Source organism: Coffea arabica, chromosome 7c (assembly GCF_036785885.1).
Source record: "Coffea arabica cultivar ET-39 chromosome 7c, Coffea Arabica ET-39 HiFi, whole genome shotgun sequence".
Lineage (NCBI taxonomy): Eukaryota > Viridiplantae > Streptophyta > Magnoliopsida > Gentianales > Rubiaceae > Coffea > Coffea arabica.
In genome coordinates this window covers 30,164,026-30,183,677 of record NC_092322.1, presented here as the reverse complement: position 1 = coordinate 30,183,677, position 19,652 = coordinate 30,164,026, and the positions used below count along the sequence as shown (strand labels likewise).

General features: G+C 35.8%; 3 protein-coding genes across 8 annotated transcripts; 1 reads left to right on the top strand and 2 right to left on the bottom strand.

Annotated features, from left to right (window-relative positions):
- Positions 1-453: 453 nt before the first annotated feature.
- On the bottom strand, positions 454-5,059 carry LOC113698205 (uncharacterized). 5 transcript variants are annotated; one of them, XM_027217921.2, is made up of 8 exons: positions 4,905-5,059; positions 4,594-4,813; positions 4,347-4,413; positions 4,076-4,120; positions 3,708-3,761; positions 2,541-2,573; positions 1,425-1,460; positions 454-746 (listed from the first exon to the last, which is right to left on the bottom strand). In XM_027217921.2, exons 2-8 carry the CDS (start codon positions 4,620-4,622, stop codon positions 693-695), a joined length of 318 nt encoding a protein of 105 aa, XP_027073722.1. In that variant the 5' UTR covers positions 4,623-4,813; positions 4,905-5,059; the 3' UTR covers positions 454-692. The 5 variants fall into 5 exon arrangements, with proteins under 5 accessions (XP_027073722.1, XP_027073724.1, XP_027073721.1 ...); XM_027217923.2 differs by lacking the exon at positions 4,905-5,059 and having other exon boundaries at positions 4,347-4,397; positions 4,594-4,877; XM_027217920.2 differs by lacking the exon at positions 4,905-5,059 and having other exon boundaries at positions 4,594-4,874.
- A 3,114-nt stretch (positions 5,060-8,173) lies between these two features.
- Positions 8,174-10,475, top strand: LOC113698556 (putative pentatricopeptide repeat-containing protein At5g09950). The gene has a single exon (XM_027218421.2). The coding sequence runs from the start codon at positions 8,420-8,422 to the stop codon at positions 10,178-10,180; it is 1,761 nt and encodes a 586-aa protein (XP_027074222.1). The 5' UTR covers positions 8,174-8,419; the 3' UTR covers positions 10,181-10,475.
- A 1,788-nt stretch (positions 10,476-12,263) lies between these two features.
- LOC113698771 (protein MODIFIED TRANSPORT TO THE VACUOLE 1) lies at positions 12,264-18,752 on the bottom strand. Of its 2 annotated transcripts, XM_027218715.2 has the most exons (5): positions 18,300-18,752; positions 16,702-17,445; positions 16,288-16,443; positions 14,949-15,899; positions 12,264-12,686 (listed from the first exon to the last, which is right to left on the bottom strand). In XM_027218715.2, exons 1-5 carry the CDS (start codon positions 18,504-18,506, stop codon positions 12,645-12,647), a joined length of 2,100 nt encoding a protein of 699 aa, XP_027074516.2. In that variant the 5' UTR covers positions 18,507-18,752; the 3' UTR covers positions 12,264-12,644. The 2 variants fall into 2 exon arrangements, with proteins under 2 accessions (XP_027074516.2, XP_071912791.1); XM_072056690.1 differs by lacking the exon at positions 16,288-16,443 and having other exon boundaries at positions 18,300-18,644.
- Between the last annotated feature and the right edge of the window lie 900 nt (positions 18,753-19,652).

The following is a 19,652-nucleotide window of genomic DNA, read 5'->3' as shown; positions in this document are numbered from 1 at the left end:
GGTGATCTAAAAATAAGCATTAAGACAAGAGCTTAAATTATATGTTATTCATGCATATTTTTTTCCAAATAAATGAAACAGTGGAAATTGGTCCTTGATTGGCTTACGCAGGCACATAAGTTCGAAAGCAAACACTTGTGTGCATTTCACGTGAATAATTTTGTCGAGTACGATTTGCTCTGCAAAATTTGTGTAGCAAAGTGACATGGTACCAGAAGTTTGTATTTGAGATTCACGCGCGTACAGTAGCATTTTGTTTGCTTTTAGCTTTGGGAAGCCAAGTGTTCTTCTGACTTCTGAGGTGCTTATATAAACACAAGTAGTGTGTATATGTGATGTGTTCTGGATGAGAGTTAGAGATGCCATATTATTGCATGTAAGTGTAGAAAAAAAGCTGCCACACAACCATCGCAGGAAGCAGTTTAAATCAAAGTAATTAAAAACAGGCTACAATTAGAGGTCAATAGCCAATAACCAACAGCCACCCAAATTTTCTGGAACATTAGTCAGCAAAACATAGCCAAAACATAAATGGCTTTAGAGTATACACCAATTATCAGGCAGTAAGAATATACAAATAAATTCAGAAAATTGAGGCCAAGGCTAAGAAAACAAACTGGCTAAAAGAAAGTAAAAGGCACAAGAAAAGAATACCAAGCAGCAATGAAAAAAAGAAACTTGTGATTGCTATATTAGGTGAAGAGAAGAAGAGATGACAACCACACCTCGGATAGGATTTGCAAGCCCTGCAACAAAGAGAAAGTTGACAAAGGAGAAACACCACATGTCAAAAACCAATATACAAGGACAGTTCAAATCTAAACAAATACTATAGCAAAATAGCTATTTACTAAACACACCATGACAAAAATTGACTTTTCTTAAAAAGCCAAGTTGCAACAAAAAATGAATATATTGAATTGAAACACCAAAATACAGCAAAATTTGATAAGAAGTAGAAAATGGATAGTAACTTAATTGTCCTAAAAGTAAATGACGGGAAGCGTATATTGACTTGCTACGGGGAAGCAGGCAAATCATGCAACTCTAAGCAGTCAGCAAAACTGCTAGAGATGAATCTAAGTAAAAAATAAATAAAGGAACAACGAAAAGGCCAAAACTCATAGCTAATAGCCAATTACTAGTTATTATTCAGTTTATCTCTAATGTTAACCATCAGTAACTGCTACGCATGACCAAAACAAAGAGAGAACATAGGCAGTTATATATTGAGAAGTTGAAGAACAAACACTAATTAACAAAGAATAAATTTATAGAATAAGCAGCAGGGCTCGAGCAAAGATTATGAACAAATCAGAAAAAGGGAATTACAAGGCACAAAAATTCAGCCATAACAAAGAGAATACAAGCAAATGATTCACTACCAGAATACAGATGGAAGGTAAAGGAAAGCACTAACATACCTTGCACAGAGTTAGCACTGTCGGGTAAATAGAGAACTATGAGAAAAATCAGCACAGATAAAACATCAGTACACGAGAATAATCCTAACCAAGGAAAAAACTATACCCTCCATACATTTTTACCACCAAGTAAATAGCTACTACGTAATATACAACCGGTAAGTAAAGATGATTTACTTATGGTATAAAAGATGTTGCAATGTTATTTTTTCCAGCCTTATTAGATAGTTAAGGCTGGTGATGAAAGAGCAAAAGAGATATTAGGAAGGAAAATACTTTAAAGTAAAAAAAAAAAAAAAAACCTTGCCCATAGTCTAAGAGCTTGAGGTCATAACATGTAAAGGACTAATGTTGCAAAGCTAGGAGGTAAATACTAGGAACATAGCTTATACAGGATTCAAAGTCCATGGAAAAAAGAAAAAAGACGACTGAGGGGGAGAATAGCATGTATAAAGCACCAACCAAAAAGAACACTTCTATTTTCTAAAAAAACTACAGCCAAATGGCATTCTAATAAACACAACATGACAAAGAATTAATTTTTTGTACATGGCTGCGTTATAACCAGGCTGCACTTTACTGAAACCATAGGATAAAATATAAAAGCATACTGTAAGAAGACAAAGAGTAATGGAAGATAACAAAATAAAACAGCAAAAAAAAAAAACATATTTCGACTGGCAAACTCCAATTTCCATGTGGCCTAAATATGTTTTTAGTAATATAGGTTTTTCATTTTCTCTTTCGAATACATGTTTCAGCCGAAGTAGCAGATGTTAGTCTCATTTTGCAAGGTCCAAATTAAAAGGTCAATAGGCAATTACCAGAAACCAATCACCATCTAATTTATTTGTAGCATTCGTAATCAATGTCTAGTAACTATAACTAAAACATTGGGAAAGTGTAGGCAATAAAATTTGAAGTAGGCGTAGAAAGCACACAAATTAAGTGAAAAATTTACAAAAAAGAGTAGGAGAATCTGAGCAAAGGCATTAAAACAGAAAAAAGAACAGCAAAAGGGAAATGAAGGACACGATATAGGGATAAAAAACCTGGAAGCCAAAAATTAATAACTTTTATACGGAATATGAGATGTAAAAGATAGCACAAACATACCTCAGACAAAGTTTGCAGTCCTTGGCAGATGGGCTACAGAAAAAAAGAGCATAGGTCAAACACCAATAGATTAGAGTATTTCTAACCTCAAAAGCACTATAGCCTAATGGCTTACTACTAAATACAACATGATCAAGCAATGACTTCTCCTAGAAGGCTAAATTTAACCAGACGTAAGTATAATAAACACTTTGTATAGAGGACAAGAGAATGAATGATAGCTGCGTGTTTCTAAAAGTAAACAGCAGGGAGCAAAAACCAACTTGCTCCAACTTGCAGAGCAAAAGCATCAGAGCATCCAGCTCCAGGTGCAAAAAAAAGTATGGGGAAAAATAAAATAAAAAAAATTTATCAAAACCAACAAAAAAAAGCCCAGTTTGATACAAAAAAGTCCAACCTCTAGTCCAGACTCAAAACCTGAAAGATTCCAATTGTATCTGAGAAACATAAAATTAAGAATGTGATCTTTCATTTGAATTACAGTAGACAGGACATAACAAATAGAGATTAAAATACCACCACTTAAAACAATAGTAAGCATACATCCATGAAAGAAGCAAAAAATTTATTGCCTTCCAATATAGGGAATGAATCTAGTGACATAAATCTGTAAGCAGTCCAGAAGGCAAAGTTAATTATTATTAAATCACAAGAATGGAGAGCTTTATCTTTTTGAAATATTAAAATCTGTTTCACCTAGAAGAAGAAGAAACTTAATAGGAATACTGAGTAGACTTGTTCAGCTACGCCTATCATAATCTTGGTAACAAATGAAAAACGTTGATGATTGAATTATATAGGAAATATAAAGTTGCTAAATTTTTTGACAGATACGACCTCATTCAACGGCAACATGAACACCATCAATTAATAAAGACAGAAATCCTAAACAGATTTCATACCCCATAGACTACATATGAGTAACACGTTTTCAACAGAGAGAAGTTTAATTCTTTTTTTTAATTTAGAAAAAAAATGATATTATTGTCAATCCTTTCCAATACACCACAAGACATTTCCTATAATCATACGGTAGCTACATATAACACCAAAAAATATCAAAAAAGAATAATTTCAAAAAATCCCGAAAACTCGTTCAGCTGACTGGGACAATCATCAATTAAGGAATGAAAATGGACAGAGCATGAGAGAGATGGACGGGAGTACCTTTCTAAAAAGATGAAGAAAACACTGGCTGGTACGGAACATAATCCCCTCGATCTTCAAATGAAATAACAAAATTATGGATCGCTTTTAAACAAAATTTATTTACAAAGATGAAGAAATCTGTTTTAAACAAACGAATCTCTCTAGTTACCATATTGATTGCTTTTTCTCAGCAAGAGATCAATAGAATACTTGCATGAAAGACACCCAAAAAATGATTAAAAGGAAAACTCAAATGAGGTTTGAAAAGAGCAAAGGCCAAAAGAAAATGACTAACAAGAAAAGCATCCCATCATTTGAGGTCTGAAGATAGCAATTTGAAAAAAAAAAAAAAAAAAAAGCCCTCAGAATGATAAAACAAAACTTACATTTTCCTTCACCAGTTGTCTTTCATAGATAGCCATTTTTCCTTCCTGTTGCAGAAGAAATCCAAGAAAGGCAAGAACGAAAAAGCCAAAGAAAAAGTAAATAAATATCTAAAAGCTAACTAATCATCAATTATTCATCATATCAAACCATATTAAAAGTTTGTCTTCTAGTTAGAGAGATCGAGAGATCCAAAAAATTTTTTAAAAAATCACTGATATAATGGAAATGAAACAGAGACATTAATGATGGGAAAAAAGGGAAGAAAAATACCATATATGCATTCCAGAAATTCACATTAGATAGTGAAGATGAAATATTGACCTTTGCTTTTGTTGTCCTTTCAGAAAAGGACACAAATGAGGGAAAAAAGGAAATATCAGGAAAAATGAGAGAAAAACAGAAAAAATTAGCCCTAATTACTCGAGGGAGGGAGGGAGGGAGGGAGGGAGAGAGGGAGATGAAGAAGAATAGGAGGGAGAAATGGAAGAAACTGAGAGTGGAAGGGGAAGAAGATTACCAGCTCCTTTTCTGTCTTGAACCTATCATCCATCAAATTCTAAACAACAACTTCTCCAAAGAAAAAACTCTGGACCCTCCAATTGCGATTGCAACCCCTTGCAGGTACAATCAAACGCCAAAAATTGAGGAGAGATCTTCGGGTCTCATGAAGGTGGAGTTTTGTCTAGAGGACAAAAGCAATAGAACTGGTCTTCCAGAGTTCCATGATGCTACTACGTCTGAAAACGAGAAAGAAAGAGGAATATGACGCTGTTTGCTTTACCAAAATGTTAAAAAAAAAAAAGTAGGCTAGCAAACTAGCAAATTTACTGAAGAAGCGTGTATGGACAATCACAATAAAGGAAGCACTTGCAAGAGAGCATCCAATGGATGATGAAAGTTGAAGAGGCCGAAGCCTTTTTTTTACTATATGTTAATAAATAAAAAAGAGAAGCACGTGCACGCCAATGTCCTAGGGACGATGAAACTTCAAGAAGCTGAAGGCTCTTTTGCCTATATGTTAATGACTAGGAGGAGTTCGCCGAGCGACGTGCAGTGTGAGTATAGACTGCTTACATGCCCAGTAAACAAGCATGGTTTGAGCTAAGATTATAGAGATACTAAAGTAAGTAAACTAAATGGAGTTCAACATCAAGAGGAAAAAGCTCAACCACCATGCTGTAACAGGCAAAATAGGAATGAACTGCATTTTTAAAGAAAAAGGGAATGTGCTAGATTAAATACCTGAAGCAAAAACCGCACCAAAGAAAAACCACAAATGAGATGAAGGAGCCAAAAACAAGCTGCATAATAAAAATGAAGTCGAGGAAGTGTAAAATTTACTCAAAGCAAGGCTAAAAGAGTGAACAGTGTACTAACTAGTAGCAAACAAACAAGAAAAGTTATACAGAATAATAAAGAGTAACACACAGTAAAGCAAAAAATGATAATAACATAGAGAGGACAACCCACCAATAACACAAAAAAGGTACTGAAAATACAAAAACGGAGCTAAAAAATTAAGTAATTCAGCAACAACTGCGGCAAGCACTGAATCAGGTAATTTTAAAGAGTAAACTGCAACAAAAAATAAATAATGCTAAAATGAGCCAAAAATCTAACAAACCAATTTGGTCAGTGAATTGTTTATTTTTCTGCCACGAACAATAGAGAGAACACATTCGAGTTGTGAAATCGAAGAAGAAGGCCAAACAGAACAATAAAAACATAGCAAATGGACCAAAAAATCTAAACAAAAACAACAATTGAATTACACTAACGTATATTCAGCAAGCTTTCCATGAATGCATTTGAAAGTCGAGACAGCAATATAAGCAAAAATAAACTAATGCAGGAAACAAATTAGCCGTAGTACATGAAAATAGTAATTTACATTTAGCAAGACATGCATAAGCTCGTTTAAGAGCCAAAACTACAATCAAAACAAATATAAAGCTAGGAAAGGAAAAATAGTTTAATAAAAATGGAAAAGAGCTCACCTCAAACGTCGAAGAAGACGAACAAGAAGAACCAAAAGCAAAATATCCACCAACATGACATGCCAGCTAAAAACAAATGAACACCCAAAAGTAACCCCTTCCATCATGACAATCACTTAAAACCCAGCAAAGAATGGGGAAACCCAGGCAAGAATGTACGGAAGCGGAAGCTCACTTACGGAGGTGGGCTGTCCATCTTTCCGAATGAAAAGCTGATTTCCGGTTAATGAAACCAGAGGTGACAAGTCCCACATTACCAATATACCCCTAAAAAAAATAAAAAGACAAACTCCAAAATACAATAAAGGTCCAATGTAAATTGGAAAGATCTGCCGAAACGGTAACACCAACGCATCTCTGAGCTCAACGACCACAATACCAAACCTAATGCTTCTTTGTGTCAGCAATAACTGCAAACCAAAATAATACAAAAAATAAAAAGGGTAAAGAGCTTAGGAGCCCTTAAACTATTACCGTTATTTACTTTCAAGCCATCATTTAAATTTTATTTTTGACTGGCTCTTAAACAATTGAATCTGTACACTTTAAAGACTTTCATTAACTTTAGGTATAAATTTGGCCGGACTTCAAGGGTATTTTTTACCATTCATAACCGAAGCATCGAGACTAGCATCGAAAACCCTAAAAAAAGATAACCATTCATTTATTTAAGCACACCATTAGATTTGTCTTTATAAATTCCCTGAAAATCAAGGTTCCGTTTGGTTTAACTATTTTTTGGGGTATAAAAAATTTACTGTAATAGTACATATAAAAAATTTTTACTATAAAATTTTTTTGAAATATTTAATATATTGTATGGACGAGATATTTTTTGAATTATTGCGTATTACTGTAATATTGTATTTGAAAAACTTGTCTTTAAAAAAATGGCCAAAAGTTTTGTACCATGCCTCGCATGTGGCCTTTTTTCCAGTCATTTAAAAGCTTCAGCTTTGCACCATGCCTCGCATATGGTGTTTTTTCCGGTTATTTAAAAGGGTTAATTACATTTACCTCCCCCGAGGTTTGATTATATTACCAATCAATCCCTATAATTTATTCAAATAACGGTCTCACCCTTTGAATGATCAAACATTTAATAAAAACCCCCTTAATGCCGAAAATGCTCTTTTTGAGGCCATATTGTATTAAAAAAAGAATATATTTTTATTTATTAACCTTCAAGTAATCCAAAAAAATCATCAAAAAGTTTTTGCTTATTATTTTATAAAAATCATATCTTTGCTTCTATAAATAGTTTTGAATCAATAATTATTTTAAAATCTTAAAAATTAATATTAAAAATTAGATAAATTGAAAGAAAAATAAGAAGAAGCAATTATTTTAAATCCTCAAATATGGTTCGAATTTGTGATTCAAGGCATGTTGCGGAGAGCACAATGCATGTTTTCCTCAATTTGAACAATATTTCAGGAATTAAAATAATTTCTTCTTTTTTATTTTTCTTTCAATTTATCTAATTTTTAATATTCATTTTTAAGATTTAAAATAATTATTGATTCAAAACTAGTTATGGAAGCAAATATATGATTTTTATAAAATAATAAGCAAAAATTTTTTTTTTTTATTTTTTTGGATTGCTTCAGGGTTAATAAAATAAAAATATATTCTTTTTTTAATGCAACATGGCCTCAATAAGGGCATTTTCGACATTAAGGGGGTTTTTGTTAAATGTTTGATCATTCAAAGGGTGAGACCGTTATTTGGATAAATTACAAGGATTGATTGGTAATATGATCAAATCTCAGGGGAGGTAAATGTAATTAACCCTATTTAAAAAGGATCACAGTCAAAATCTTTTGGATAAAACTCGATTTTTAGAAATTTGTAAAGAAAAATTTAATGCTGTGTTCGAGAAATTAAAAGGTTAGCTCTTTTTAGAATTTTTTATGCTGGTTCCGAAACTTCAATTAGGAACGGACAAATATGACCTTTAAATCCAGCCAAAGTTATGTCTAAAGTCACCAGAAATCCTTAAAAAAATGTAATTTTAATTATTCAAGGGCCAATCAAAAATAAAATTTAGATTATGAGTCAAAAGTAACAATACAATAGTTCAAGGCTCCCTAAGTTTTTTACTCAATAAAAAAAACGCCCCGCCGCGACACCGCCACTCAGACTTCTGGCTGTCTTTCTTTCTCATCCAGAAGCACAGTTCACGTGCAAATAACAACCAAAAGGAGGACGAAGAAAATCAATCTCAAAGTTCCTTAGCCACATTGACGATTAGTTTGATAAGGAGTTAGGAGAGGGATGATAAGCATGACAAATGTTATTTTCTGTAACCACTTGGCGATAAAATGAGTTGACAACCTGCAGTGAATGGTTCTAGAAACCCTCGGTTCACTTTTGAACCACTGCTCTAAAACCAAAGCATTCCACAATGGGATTTCACTCCATGCAGTTGCTATTAAAGCAGGCATGCTATGTATTATCAACTCTAACCATACGATTAATATGTACTCTAAGTGTGGTAAGCTCATTCTTGCCCACCAACTGTTCGACGAAATGCCTAAAAGAAACCTCGTTTCCTGGTCCGCCTTGATCTCTGGTTATGACCAAGCTGGGAAGCATTTAATGGCAATTGATCTTTTCAAAAAAATGAGAACAGAATTGTGGCCCAATGAGTTTATATTTAGTAGTGCTCTTAGTTCTTGTGCCAGCCTCCTGGAGGCTAGACTTGGGCAACAAATTCATGCTCAAGCAGTGAGGTTAGGCTGTTCATCTATCTCTTTTGTATCAAACTCATTGATCTCGATGTACATGAAATGTGGGGAATGTAGTGATGCCATGTTGGTATTTTCTGATGGTGCATCTTGGCTGAGCTCTGTTTCTTATAATGCTGTCATTGCTGGGCTGGTAGAAAATAAGCAGCCCGAAAAAGGTTTTGAAATGTATAAGATTATGTGTCAGAAAGGTCTGATTCCTGACCGCTTTACTTTCATGGGAGTCCTGGGTGTTTGCTCTAGTCCACGGGATATGTGGAGAGGAATGCAACTGCATTGCCAAATAATAAAGAACAAGCTTGATTCTATGGCTACAACTGGCAATATCTTAATTACAATGTATGCGAAGTTTAATTTAATAGAAGCATCTGAAAAGGTATTTAGATTACTTGAAGAAAAAGATATCATTTCGTGGAACACGATGATTACTGCTTTTTCTCACTGTGAAGAACACGTGAAGGCTTTGAGTGTTTTTCAAGAAATGCAAACACGAGTTGCTCTACCTGATGAATTCAGCTATGCAACTGCCCTTGCTGCATCTGCTGGCTTAGCTTCCATGCGGCTTGGTAAGCAGATTCATGCGCATCTGATCAGAAAAAGGCCAGATGAGGATACTGGTATTGGTAATGCTCTCCTAAACATGTATGCCAAATGCGGTTGTATTGAATATGCATATAATGTCTTTAATCAGATGGCTAGTCGTAATCTTGTGACATGGAATAGCATTATTGCTGGTTTGGCAAGCCATGGACTTGGAGAAAGAGCACTAGATACGTTTGAGTGCATGAAGGATGCTGGCATGACCCCAGATTCTGTTACATTTGTCGGACTTCTGTCTGCTTGCAATCATGCTGGGCTCGTGGATGTGGGCAGAGGCTTCTTTAATTGCATGGATACGATCTATGCAATCCCCCCTGATATTGAACATTTTTCATGCCTCATTGATCTATTAGGGAGAGCTGGAAGATTAAGTGAAGCTGAAGAGTATGTACAGAAGTATCAATTTGGGCATGATCCTGTTGTTTTAGGTTGCTTACTTTCAGCGTGTCGACTGCATGGGGATGTTGTTACTGGAAAACGAGTGGCTTCACTGCTTCTAGGTCTTCAGCCAATTACTACTTCACCTTATATTTTGCTCTCAAACTTGTATGCTTCAGATGGAATGTGGACTGATGTAGCAGAGGCAAGGACAATGTTGAAGGGCAGTGGGTTGAAGAAGGAGCCAGGTTGGAGCCTGATTGATGTGGATGGTTATCTTGAAAAGTTTACTATAGGTGATTTCTCACATTCTAGGATTGAAGAGATGGTGAATACACTCAAAACTTTGAAGTGGACAGGGGACGAGGATTTGTTGTGATTACTCTTTTCACTGTGCTATGAAAGCTTTCTCTCTAACACAAGCACATGTGCGTGTGCACAATCATTTAGATAATAGCTTGTCTTAAGTTAAACGTGACAGCTCTAGAATTTCGTCCCAAACTCGTCTACAAGTGGAATGACCTTTAATTTACATTTTCATTTTGAATTTGAACGTATTCCTATATGAGATGGCAGTCCAATTGCATATGAGTGATTGTACATTATGCTTGTATTTTTGTTTAGAAACCACACCGTTTCACGGAACCGAGTAGCATTTTGTGCGGTTGGGGAAATTTGTAATTTATTTGGTCATTACTGATATGAATACAGCCTATAAATCTTAAAGACAAATGTGGATTTGTCTTCTGATGTTTTTCTTCAAGATAATTTAGCAAGCATTGAGACTATATCTGTCAAGTTCTCTACTGACAAAGTCCTGTTCTTTTCATGTTATTATGAGAGAAAAAGATCCATCTGCAATGACCTATAAGGGGACCTTCATTACCTAATAAATCCACAAACAACAGACAAGATTTTTATTTTTTTTGGGTCAGTTTTACTGCATTTTAGGCTCACTTTGTTACTAGTATTGCTAATTATTGTCATACAATTATGGTTTGTAGTGTTGAATTGCATTATGCAATCGTCTTGGCTCATTTCTATGCAATTGCATTGTAAAATGTTGTTGCAGATCTTGTCAGGAAAAATTATCAGCGGCTATGGTTTCTGTTGTTTCATCCCCATTATCTCTAACATTTTCTTAGGAATCAGATGGGCAAGAACTGCAGATGCTTTGGCATAGTTGCAAAAAAACATTCTTAAATGGACTAATAAGTGGTGCTTAGTATCCGCTAGATTAGATGCATGCGTGATAGGTGTTCTAGACTTTTGAGTAATAAGAACTAATCCGAAAGTATCAAAACAGAATGATATAATTATATAGACAATTAGAACTTACCAAAGGTATTACTTGAGAAAAAGTGATGCTGATGGAGAAGATGATCAGAACAAAGGAGGATTTCAACAAAAAAATTTTATAGCAATGCAATCCGGTATCACACAGCATTGACAGCAATGTATCTCAAGGAGCTTTACAATTGACTAATTTGCATTCATCACAAGCATCGGATATCCAGGAAGCAATTTTCAGCTGCTCCATGCTCTTGTATACTCTGTTGAGGATCCTGTAGCATATCTTTCTACTGGATCCGAAAAGTGCAGAGTTGCTCTATATCCTGAATTCTAAAACTCCTTGTTTGATAGGGGCTTCAGCCAAATAGTTATGCACATGGATGGTGTTTTCTGGCTGTTTGCAAGCATTATATACTGTTCGTGCAGCTTATTTTTCTAGTAAAAACTATACGGGTCCAAATAAATTAAGCATTTTTATTGGTGTTTTTAATTAATTTTACATGTATGTTGAAGAATTTCATTGTAGATGTATATTGGAAATGTTTTTTAAATTCAAAATTTTGTTGGAATTTTTTAAAAATTTTATTTCTCCCCTACCATGCCCACCCACTACTCCTCCACCCCCGTCCACCAACAACACCGCCTCCCTCCTCTCTCCTTCCTCTTCCTTTTATCCCTCTTCCTCTCTACTCCCCTCTTGCCTCTTCTAAATTAATATTTACTTTATGATTAGATTTTTGAGTGTTGGTCGCTCCTAAATTATTAATATTTCTATTGTAACTCCTTTTTAAAGTTTGAAATCTCTCCTTTTGAACCAAAAAGATCGCAAAGTTAGATTAGTCATCTAACTTCTGCTAGATTAATATGTCTGAACTAGCTTAACTAGTGTCTTTACGTTTCAGTTATAAATACCTTTTTTCATTGGTATACTCTTTCCGAATGCTAAGGCATGATAATCTGCCTTTATGCCCTTAGAGAGATCGCTTAGATTGGAGTTTGTGCAACGAAAATAGAGCACTAGTATTTTTTGTGTCCTATATTACTTTTGAGGAATACACTCGAACCATTTGAAGCATATTTGCAACTTGAATCTATCTCACCTCATAATAATTAATGGTATAAATCAAATGATAGGAGGTTTCTAGTTTAAATATAAAGGCACCAAAACATGGCGTGGATAACCGGAAAGATAACATAGGAAAAAAGTTTAACCTCAACAAGATAATTATGAATATTGTACAACGGAAAAAGACAGAACTGCACAATTACAAAATCTGAACCCAACTGCAGAGACTGATAAACGATCTCATCATACATCATAATACAGCTTATACGCCCACAAAAACAATTTTGGTCTCGCCCTTTCAACTAGAACAGGGATGCTTTCCCCCACATCTTTATCAAGAATCCAAAATGTTCGAGACTGAGGTACCGAAGATAAGAGTATCATGGAGAGAGCGTTTCTCTTTCAAGCTGCCAATTCCTGCTATTATCAAATTAGCTACTCTCATTTATAGCAATGCCCTTCAAGAGTAGAAAAAACTCTAAACTCAAACTACTCTTTTTTGATCGCGAGCAGCAGCCACATGGTCCTGCAGTAGGAACAAATGTGGGCCACGTGAATACAAATGTAAATATCCAAAATGATCCCAATTCCATTAAAATTTTGAACATAAGGGGCTAATTATCTCCAATTCCTGCCCAAGAGAACCACAGTGTGCAACCAACTCAAGTCTCTCTGAAAAATAAGCCAATATAATGCCAAGAAATCCCAATGGTTGACCAATCATGATATTGAACGATGGGACCTTTTCTTGAAAAACTCCGGATCTCGATAAGAGTTGAAGATGGTGCAACATTATAACATGAATTAAGATGCAGAAACTAATTCCACATTCGATAAAGTAACTTAAATAGATTAAAAAAGGTCCCGACCTTATAGCCTTGTTAAAGCCCACACTACATATAATCTCACATTGCATATTCTCCACCACACATTTCTCCACCAATGATAATTCGCTAGGCTAGTAGCAGATCATACCCAACCCCGTAGAGACCATCAGTGTCACTGAAATCTTTTCGTATTTAAATGCTAAAAGCATGTCAAGATTACAAAGAAAAACAAACTTAATAATAAACAATACCATGTTTAAAGGCTATAGATTACATAATTATTCAAAAGAAAAGCATTAATAAAATGTAGTATATTTTATTTTTTTCACTTTTAGTGTTATAACATGATATAAAGATAAATTAACTTGTATGCAAACATGAACATATCCCTTAAAAAAGGCCAATCAATGTGTTCTTATCTGTACAGTATAGAAAATTAAAACATGTACATATGAATTGGGTCAGAAACCCTAAATTATACGATGAAATATAGGCCTACGACTGTGCCTGAAAATTTAGACCAAAATTTATATGCCATTTCCCACAGGACTGTCGGTCGTCTAAATACCAAAGAATAGGAAACCTTCTCAATCTCAACCTCTGTGTGTGTGTGCATGCATGTGCAGGTGTTTGTGAATGTCACATCCCAAAAACAGGGCTTTCTGTTGAGAGGCACTGGGGGACCCTGAAAAGACTGAGACCTCCTATCTTCTCATAGAGAAAAAAGCTTTATCTTAGAAATCAGCAAAGTCTAAACAGGTCATTTTTTAGACTGTTGAAGAAGAAGAGAGACAGATAAAGAATCAAAACATTACACCAGTGCCTACCAACTGAATTATGTTCCATGTTTTGCTCTGCCATGAACACAGTTCAGTCTACTATTGCCACCTTAATTCTTCATTACGTAATTGAAACACCGTATGTTTGTCTAGTTTTTTTTTGTATCTAACAGCTGGGTAGGATTTGCAATGACCAAAAGTATGTTTCTTTGTTCATTGGTCATATGCTACTGCTATTGCAGATCTCTTATTTTCACAGGGTCTCCCAATAAACTTGGCGTAAATGTAAGTATATGACCCAACATTTGGATTAACAGGAAAGGATATTATCTAATGGAAAACAAAAGGGAAATTGGTATCTTGTTTGCACAGATATGGAAGGAAAAGAAAGCAAAGATTTTAAATACTTTGTCTGGAGATAGGATCAGAAGGAAAAGAAAGAGTGAGAACAAAATGTTAAATCAAACTAGTTTCCAGTAACTAATCTGATAAGAACTTTTATTAGTAATATGTTAAGATGGAAATAGCATCTTTTAATGTTTGACCTCCACTATGGAGAAAAAGGAAGAAATGGAGGAAGACAAATTAACTATAAATATAGCATCAGAAGTCAAGACAGTCTAAAATATCGTAATTCCTTTATACTTTCTGTCTTTCCCAAACGCATAGATCTGAAAAATGCTTATGTTTCCCCCAAAAAAATTAGAGCTTTGATCGCTGCTTTCAGTGTAAGAATGACCATAATTGACATATCCAAATTCATACATAAAATAATTGATGCCCACAAAGGAAGTATGAAATTTAGCACCTGTAGTTCTCACTAAGTGTAAGATTCCTGATTACGGCTGTGAAGGTGGAGATGATGTGTATTCTGTGGATATGATTTAACGTAATAGTTAAGGTATTGAAAACACCTACAAATTATGACAGTTTCATTTCCTCCATTTCAGCCCCAAAATTTACCTAGAGTAGACAAAGTGGAGAACATGTTCACTGGGAGGCATATTTTAACCTAGAGGTAAACAAGGGTCAAACAAGTAATTATGTGCACAACAATTATATCAGAATATTAACATTTACTAGCCCAACAAACTTCATATAATAAGCTTCACAACACGTTGCAGACATAAAACTCTGAAAATATATGAAGGTACTAATAAGGAGGATTAATACCCAACTCACCGAGATAAAGTCAAATGCTTTTGTCTCCTCTTTCTTTGAAGTACTCATCATTGAAGTGGGTTGATTTGGGACAGCAGGATTAAAAATGTCTGGGAGCGGTGAAGAGTAGCTCCCATTAGATCCAGCACCAGGATTTGGCTGCAATTTTCCAAGCTGCTGGAAGTTTGACATGGATGCCAGAAACTGCTGTTGGGCAAGCAGACTGGCCATTGCAGTATAATTAATTTGCTGAGGAGTAAATGATGGATTCATAACAAAACCTGGTGGCATATTATATGGTGTAGCACCCAAAGCAAACATGGGATCAGAATTTGCCCCAGTGGTTTGGGAAGCAAGAATACTGTTGAAGGCATCACTAGAAACCTGATGACTTGGATTTACTGTGGAATCTGAAAATTTATTTTCAGATTGTCCTCCCCAGGAGGTTCCATTTTGCTTGACATTGGTTGAGTTAATTCCACTTATAGACAACGTGCTCATTATGTCATTTACGTCTTTGTTAGGAATGTCTATGACTTGGGAAACTTCAGAGTTGGGACCAAAAATATCAAGTAACTCAGGTCTAATCTCATTAACTGCCACATGGGTTTCAGCAATGCGTGAGCTATCAAGAGCCATTCCAGAAAATATATCAGCTTCATGTTCCTTATTACTGCTGTTGTGGAATGACACATCTGCAAAAGGGTCATCATCATTTTTCTGTTCACTAACACCAAAATCAGTACCCATGCCTTCTCCAAATAAATTATCAATCAAAGGAGTAGAAGAAGTCGAGATATTTGTAGTGCTAGAAGCATTTTGGATCTTTGTTGAATCATCAGTTGCAAAAAGGTCATCTGCATCACCGGTGTCTATCAAGTCTGGCATCTGAACAGCAGTTGCTTCAGCCTTCAATGGTTTCTCTTGATGGCCCAGTCCACCAGTTTGTTCACCATCCAAAAGGCACAAGACCTGTCCAAAATACTCACATATTCATAGACTGAAGTACGCACTCCATGTTCTAGCAATAAGAAAATGCAAACAAAACTTGCAGTTTGATAGGTTGTAACAAGGACTATCATCATCTATGAGTAAGAAACAGAACATCTATGCAATGTAATCTAGGACAGATCAACATTAGCAGAATTGACAAGTCACAATTTTAACACTTGCACTCTCTTAAATTGAAGTTTCTTAGATGGTCCCTTCAGTAACAATGTTTACAGTTCATCCATTGCCAACTACATCTCAGAGGGATGAAAGCAAAAAAAACCAAAAAGAAGAGAGAGTTCTGCAGTGCGAGACTCTCCTTTGGCAAACTAGCAAAAAGAAACTAGATGTATACTGCACAAAAGCATACCTTATTTGCTTTTTCCCTAAGTGAAGCCTGAGGAGATTCAGAACATTTATCCACCACATCCCTGTTTTCGCTAAAGTAAAGTGCCATGGTAGAAAAATGTTCCTCATTTTTTTTTCTCAATATGGCCTCAAGAACGCAAACAGCTTTCATGCGAACCTGATAGAAGTTGCAGCTATCAAAAAATCATACAATGAAGAACTGTAACAAAATACCATAAGGATTCCAATTTGCTCTATCTTATTAGAAATTTTAGCCACCAGAATTTGAAGGACAAAGCCAAGAGATGGATGGCACAAGAAATTCATTCAGAAAAACAAAGATAAAAGTATTACAATGAAGTATTACACTGACACTATCTTCCTTTGTATCAATCGAAATGCATCCCCTAATCAACAGAATGGATAAATGACCAACCTGCCACAAGGGAGATTGCAGCTTTGATTCAAGGGCATGACATAAAGCCAGAGCATCCAATTTTGATGCCTCCACAAGGAAAATCTGAATGGCATCTCGTGTGGGTTGTAGTCGCACACCACCAGAAGTCACAATAGTTTCCAATAGCCTATGCTCACGAGTTTTCTCATAACTTGGACTAGAATCAGCATTAATTGTATCTAATTGGGACGATCTAACATCCTGACTCCAATTTCCAGAACCAGCATTACTAGAAAGCCTAGAAGTATTCTGGCTCTCACTATGAGATCTAACTCCTTCATATCGATCTTCAAAATCAGTTTCTGTAGTCAATGATCTCCGTAGGTTTGGACTCCTATATGTCCCAGTGTCATTCTTTTTGAGGGATGGGGATTGCGTTAAACTACTAAATCCCTGCTTTATTGTACTACTTCCAATATTAACCACCTCGGTAAGAAAAGACTTCTTATCTTCTGTTGCCATTTCAAAGTTTGTATTTCCAAATCCTTCAATTCGACTGCCAAGACTTTCAGTAGGCGAAGGTTTACTATCCTCCGAAGCAAATACAGCAGACAAAGCTTCTTGGGCTGTCTCACGTACAGCCTTATTCAGAGCATCACCTTTTAAAGGATCTGGCTGTCCTTTATAGTGAATTAACTGTCGCACAGCCACAGAATTCCTTTGCATCTCTCTCCTAAATTCTGCACCCGACTTTCCCACAGCATATTTGATCAATCTTAGAGCCTAGAAAAACAAATGATTCTTCGTAAATGTCATAAATTGCAATACATCAACTCAATTTTCTATTTTTACAAATTTATGCAGCTACAAAAAAATTCTGAAAATGAATTCATATCTACTGGATGCCAAAACCAAAATCACGGCTCACTGATTGTTCAAAACGTATTGTTGTAAAAGGTTCACACTTGCTAAATAATCAACCAAGCAAAATTATCATCATACACGGTCTTACAATGATAGTCAAAGGCTTGACATCATCTGGCCTACTCGTTGCTTGATTTCCTTCATAGTTAGATAAGGCCCTTTCTCTTCCCTTATATTACAAAGCTTTCCCAGTCTTTCATGCAATACTTCAATCTATTGAATTCAATTAAGTCACCTGGAAACTACTCAAACAACTTGGCCGACATTAACTAAAAAAATTTCAAAAACAGAAAGAGGAAACCAGACTAAGTGAACCCCATCATGTAAATTTCGATGAAGCATTTCGTTGCAATGCTTGTCCATGTCAAAATTAATTAACAATGCCCCTCTTTTGTTTAAGCTGATTTTTCCTAAGGATAGAAGCTTACCTCGCATATCTATTTAGAGAACACTTAATTATTCATACACAAACAAATATTTCACAAACAAGAAGCATGGCTCCACCATCAGGCACCAAATATCGAAGAAAAAACTAACCGTAATCTAATTTTGTACTGATCCAAAAACTAGTGGGAGCCGTAAAAAATGAGAAATTAACATGCAACACAATATTGCAACCCATATGTGAATAAAATCAATTACCCCAAACATCAAATAAAAAAAAGTAGGAATTGAAGAAACGAAAGCTTGATGAAATTATTAAAATTCAATACTTTTTGTTTGACAACGGGGGATTTGTGTTGGAGGCGTTTGAGGATAAATTCAGACACTTCTTTGACGATGCCGATATGAGACGAGCGGAGCAGCTCACAAATCTCCTCCAATTTGTAGACCGGAGTGACCTTATCCTCGTCGGAGGTAGCGCCGTCGATCATCCGCGACCTCCAGTACGACTCCACCGCTCTCCTGCTCTGATCCATGATCACTAGCGTCAGTACCCAATCCAATTGGGAATTTGACCAATCGGAGATAGGTCCGATGAATCAGCCGATCTGGGTTTGAGATTGAAGCAGGAGAAATAACCGTGGATTGGGACTGAAATGGGAGAGTTGCTTAAAGATTGTAATATTTTTTATTTTTATTTTTTCCTTCTGTCTGGGGCCCGGGTAAGGGGCCGAGGGTGTGTGATTCACTTCCTTTTATTATTTGTTTTCTTACCGGAATGTGAAATGCATGAAGGATTGAAATTGAGAAAAGGACAATGGGGGAGGTTTGATATCCCACATCGGGGGTTGGGGTTGGGGTTTGTTGGGTTATAAGTCCCTGGGACATGCTCAAGAGCTGCCGGCTTTTGAGTACTGTTCTGGGATTAGGTTTATAATTTCGGTAAAAGTCAATTCAGACTGTCGAAAAAAAAAAAAAGAAAAGGACAATGGGGGAAAATAGTCAAATACACCTGTTCACGCCAAATTAAATGATGTACTTAACCCGGGCCGGCCCATACGTGAACAATGTAGTTTTCAAACATTCGCATCAATCGCCCCAACTAGTAGTCCCCACGGGATCGGTCCAATGGTTACAGCGATCCGTTGGGATATAAAGATCTCGATATTGAAACTGCTTTCTGGGGCACCTTGTGTGTGACGCTTCACTTCTCCCTAAAGAGAATCAAAGGGTATCCGCGGAACGTCTGCCCAACTCTCGTCAGGACTCAAGACAATTCCATTCAATTTTAATACAATACTAGCCATCCCGACAAAATAAAGTAAGAAAGTGCGGAAACTTTCAAACTTAACAATATATACAATTAATACAAGTCTACTAAAGAGAAGTCGCTTCCATAACCGACTGTCCAAATCTTACACTACCAGTTCAAAATACAGCGATTATCCAATTCTTACATCGAATTTCCCAAAATACACATCAAGTCCCAAAATATACAACAGCCAAAATATCTAGCCAATTGCATTCGAAACCCTAATACACAAGTACATCCAGAGGGTTTCTCCGAGATTCACTCCAGGTCCTTTCCTGTTAAGGAAAGCAAATCTACAGGGTGAACGATTGCTCGTGAGGGCAACAATACACATGCAAGCACATTGTTCAAATAACAATCCCAATTAACG

Coding starts and splice junctions, on each gene's coding strand:
- LOC113698771 (XM_027218715.2), bottom strand. CDS start 18,506: ATGGATCAGAGCAGGAGAGCGGTGGAGTCGTACTGGAGGTCGCGGATG. Junction 16,444..16,701: donor TGCAATCTCCCTTGTGGCAG/GTTGGTCATTTA, acceptor AACTTCTATCAG/GTTCGCATGAAAGCTGTTTG. Junction 15,900..16,287: donor TTAGGGAAAAAGCAAATAAG/GTATGCTTTTGT, acceptor TATTTTGGACAG/GTCTTGTGCCTTTTGGATGG.
- LOC113698205 (XM_027217921.2), bottom strand. CDS start 4,622: ATGATAGGTTCAAGACAGAAAAGGAGCTG. Junction 4,121..4,346: donor ATTTCTGGAATGCATATATG/GTATTTTTCTTC, acceptor CTTCTGCAACAG/GAAGGAAAAATGGCTATCTA. Junction 2,574..3,707: donor TTCTTCATCTTTTTAGAAAG/GTACTCCCGTCC, acceptor TTTTTTCTGTAG/CCCATCTGCCAAGGACTGCA.
- LOC113698556 (XM_027218421.2), top strand. CDS start 8,420: ATGGTTCTAGAAACCCTCGGTTCACTTTTGAACCACTGCTCTAAAACC.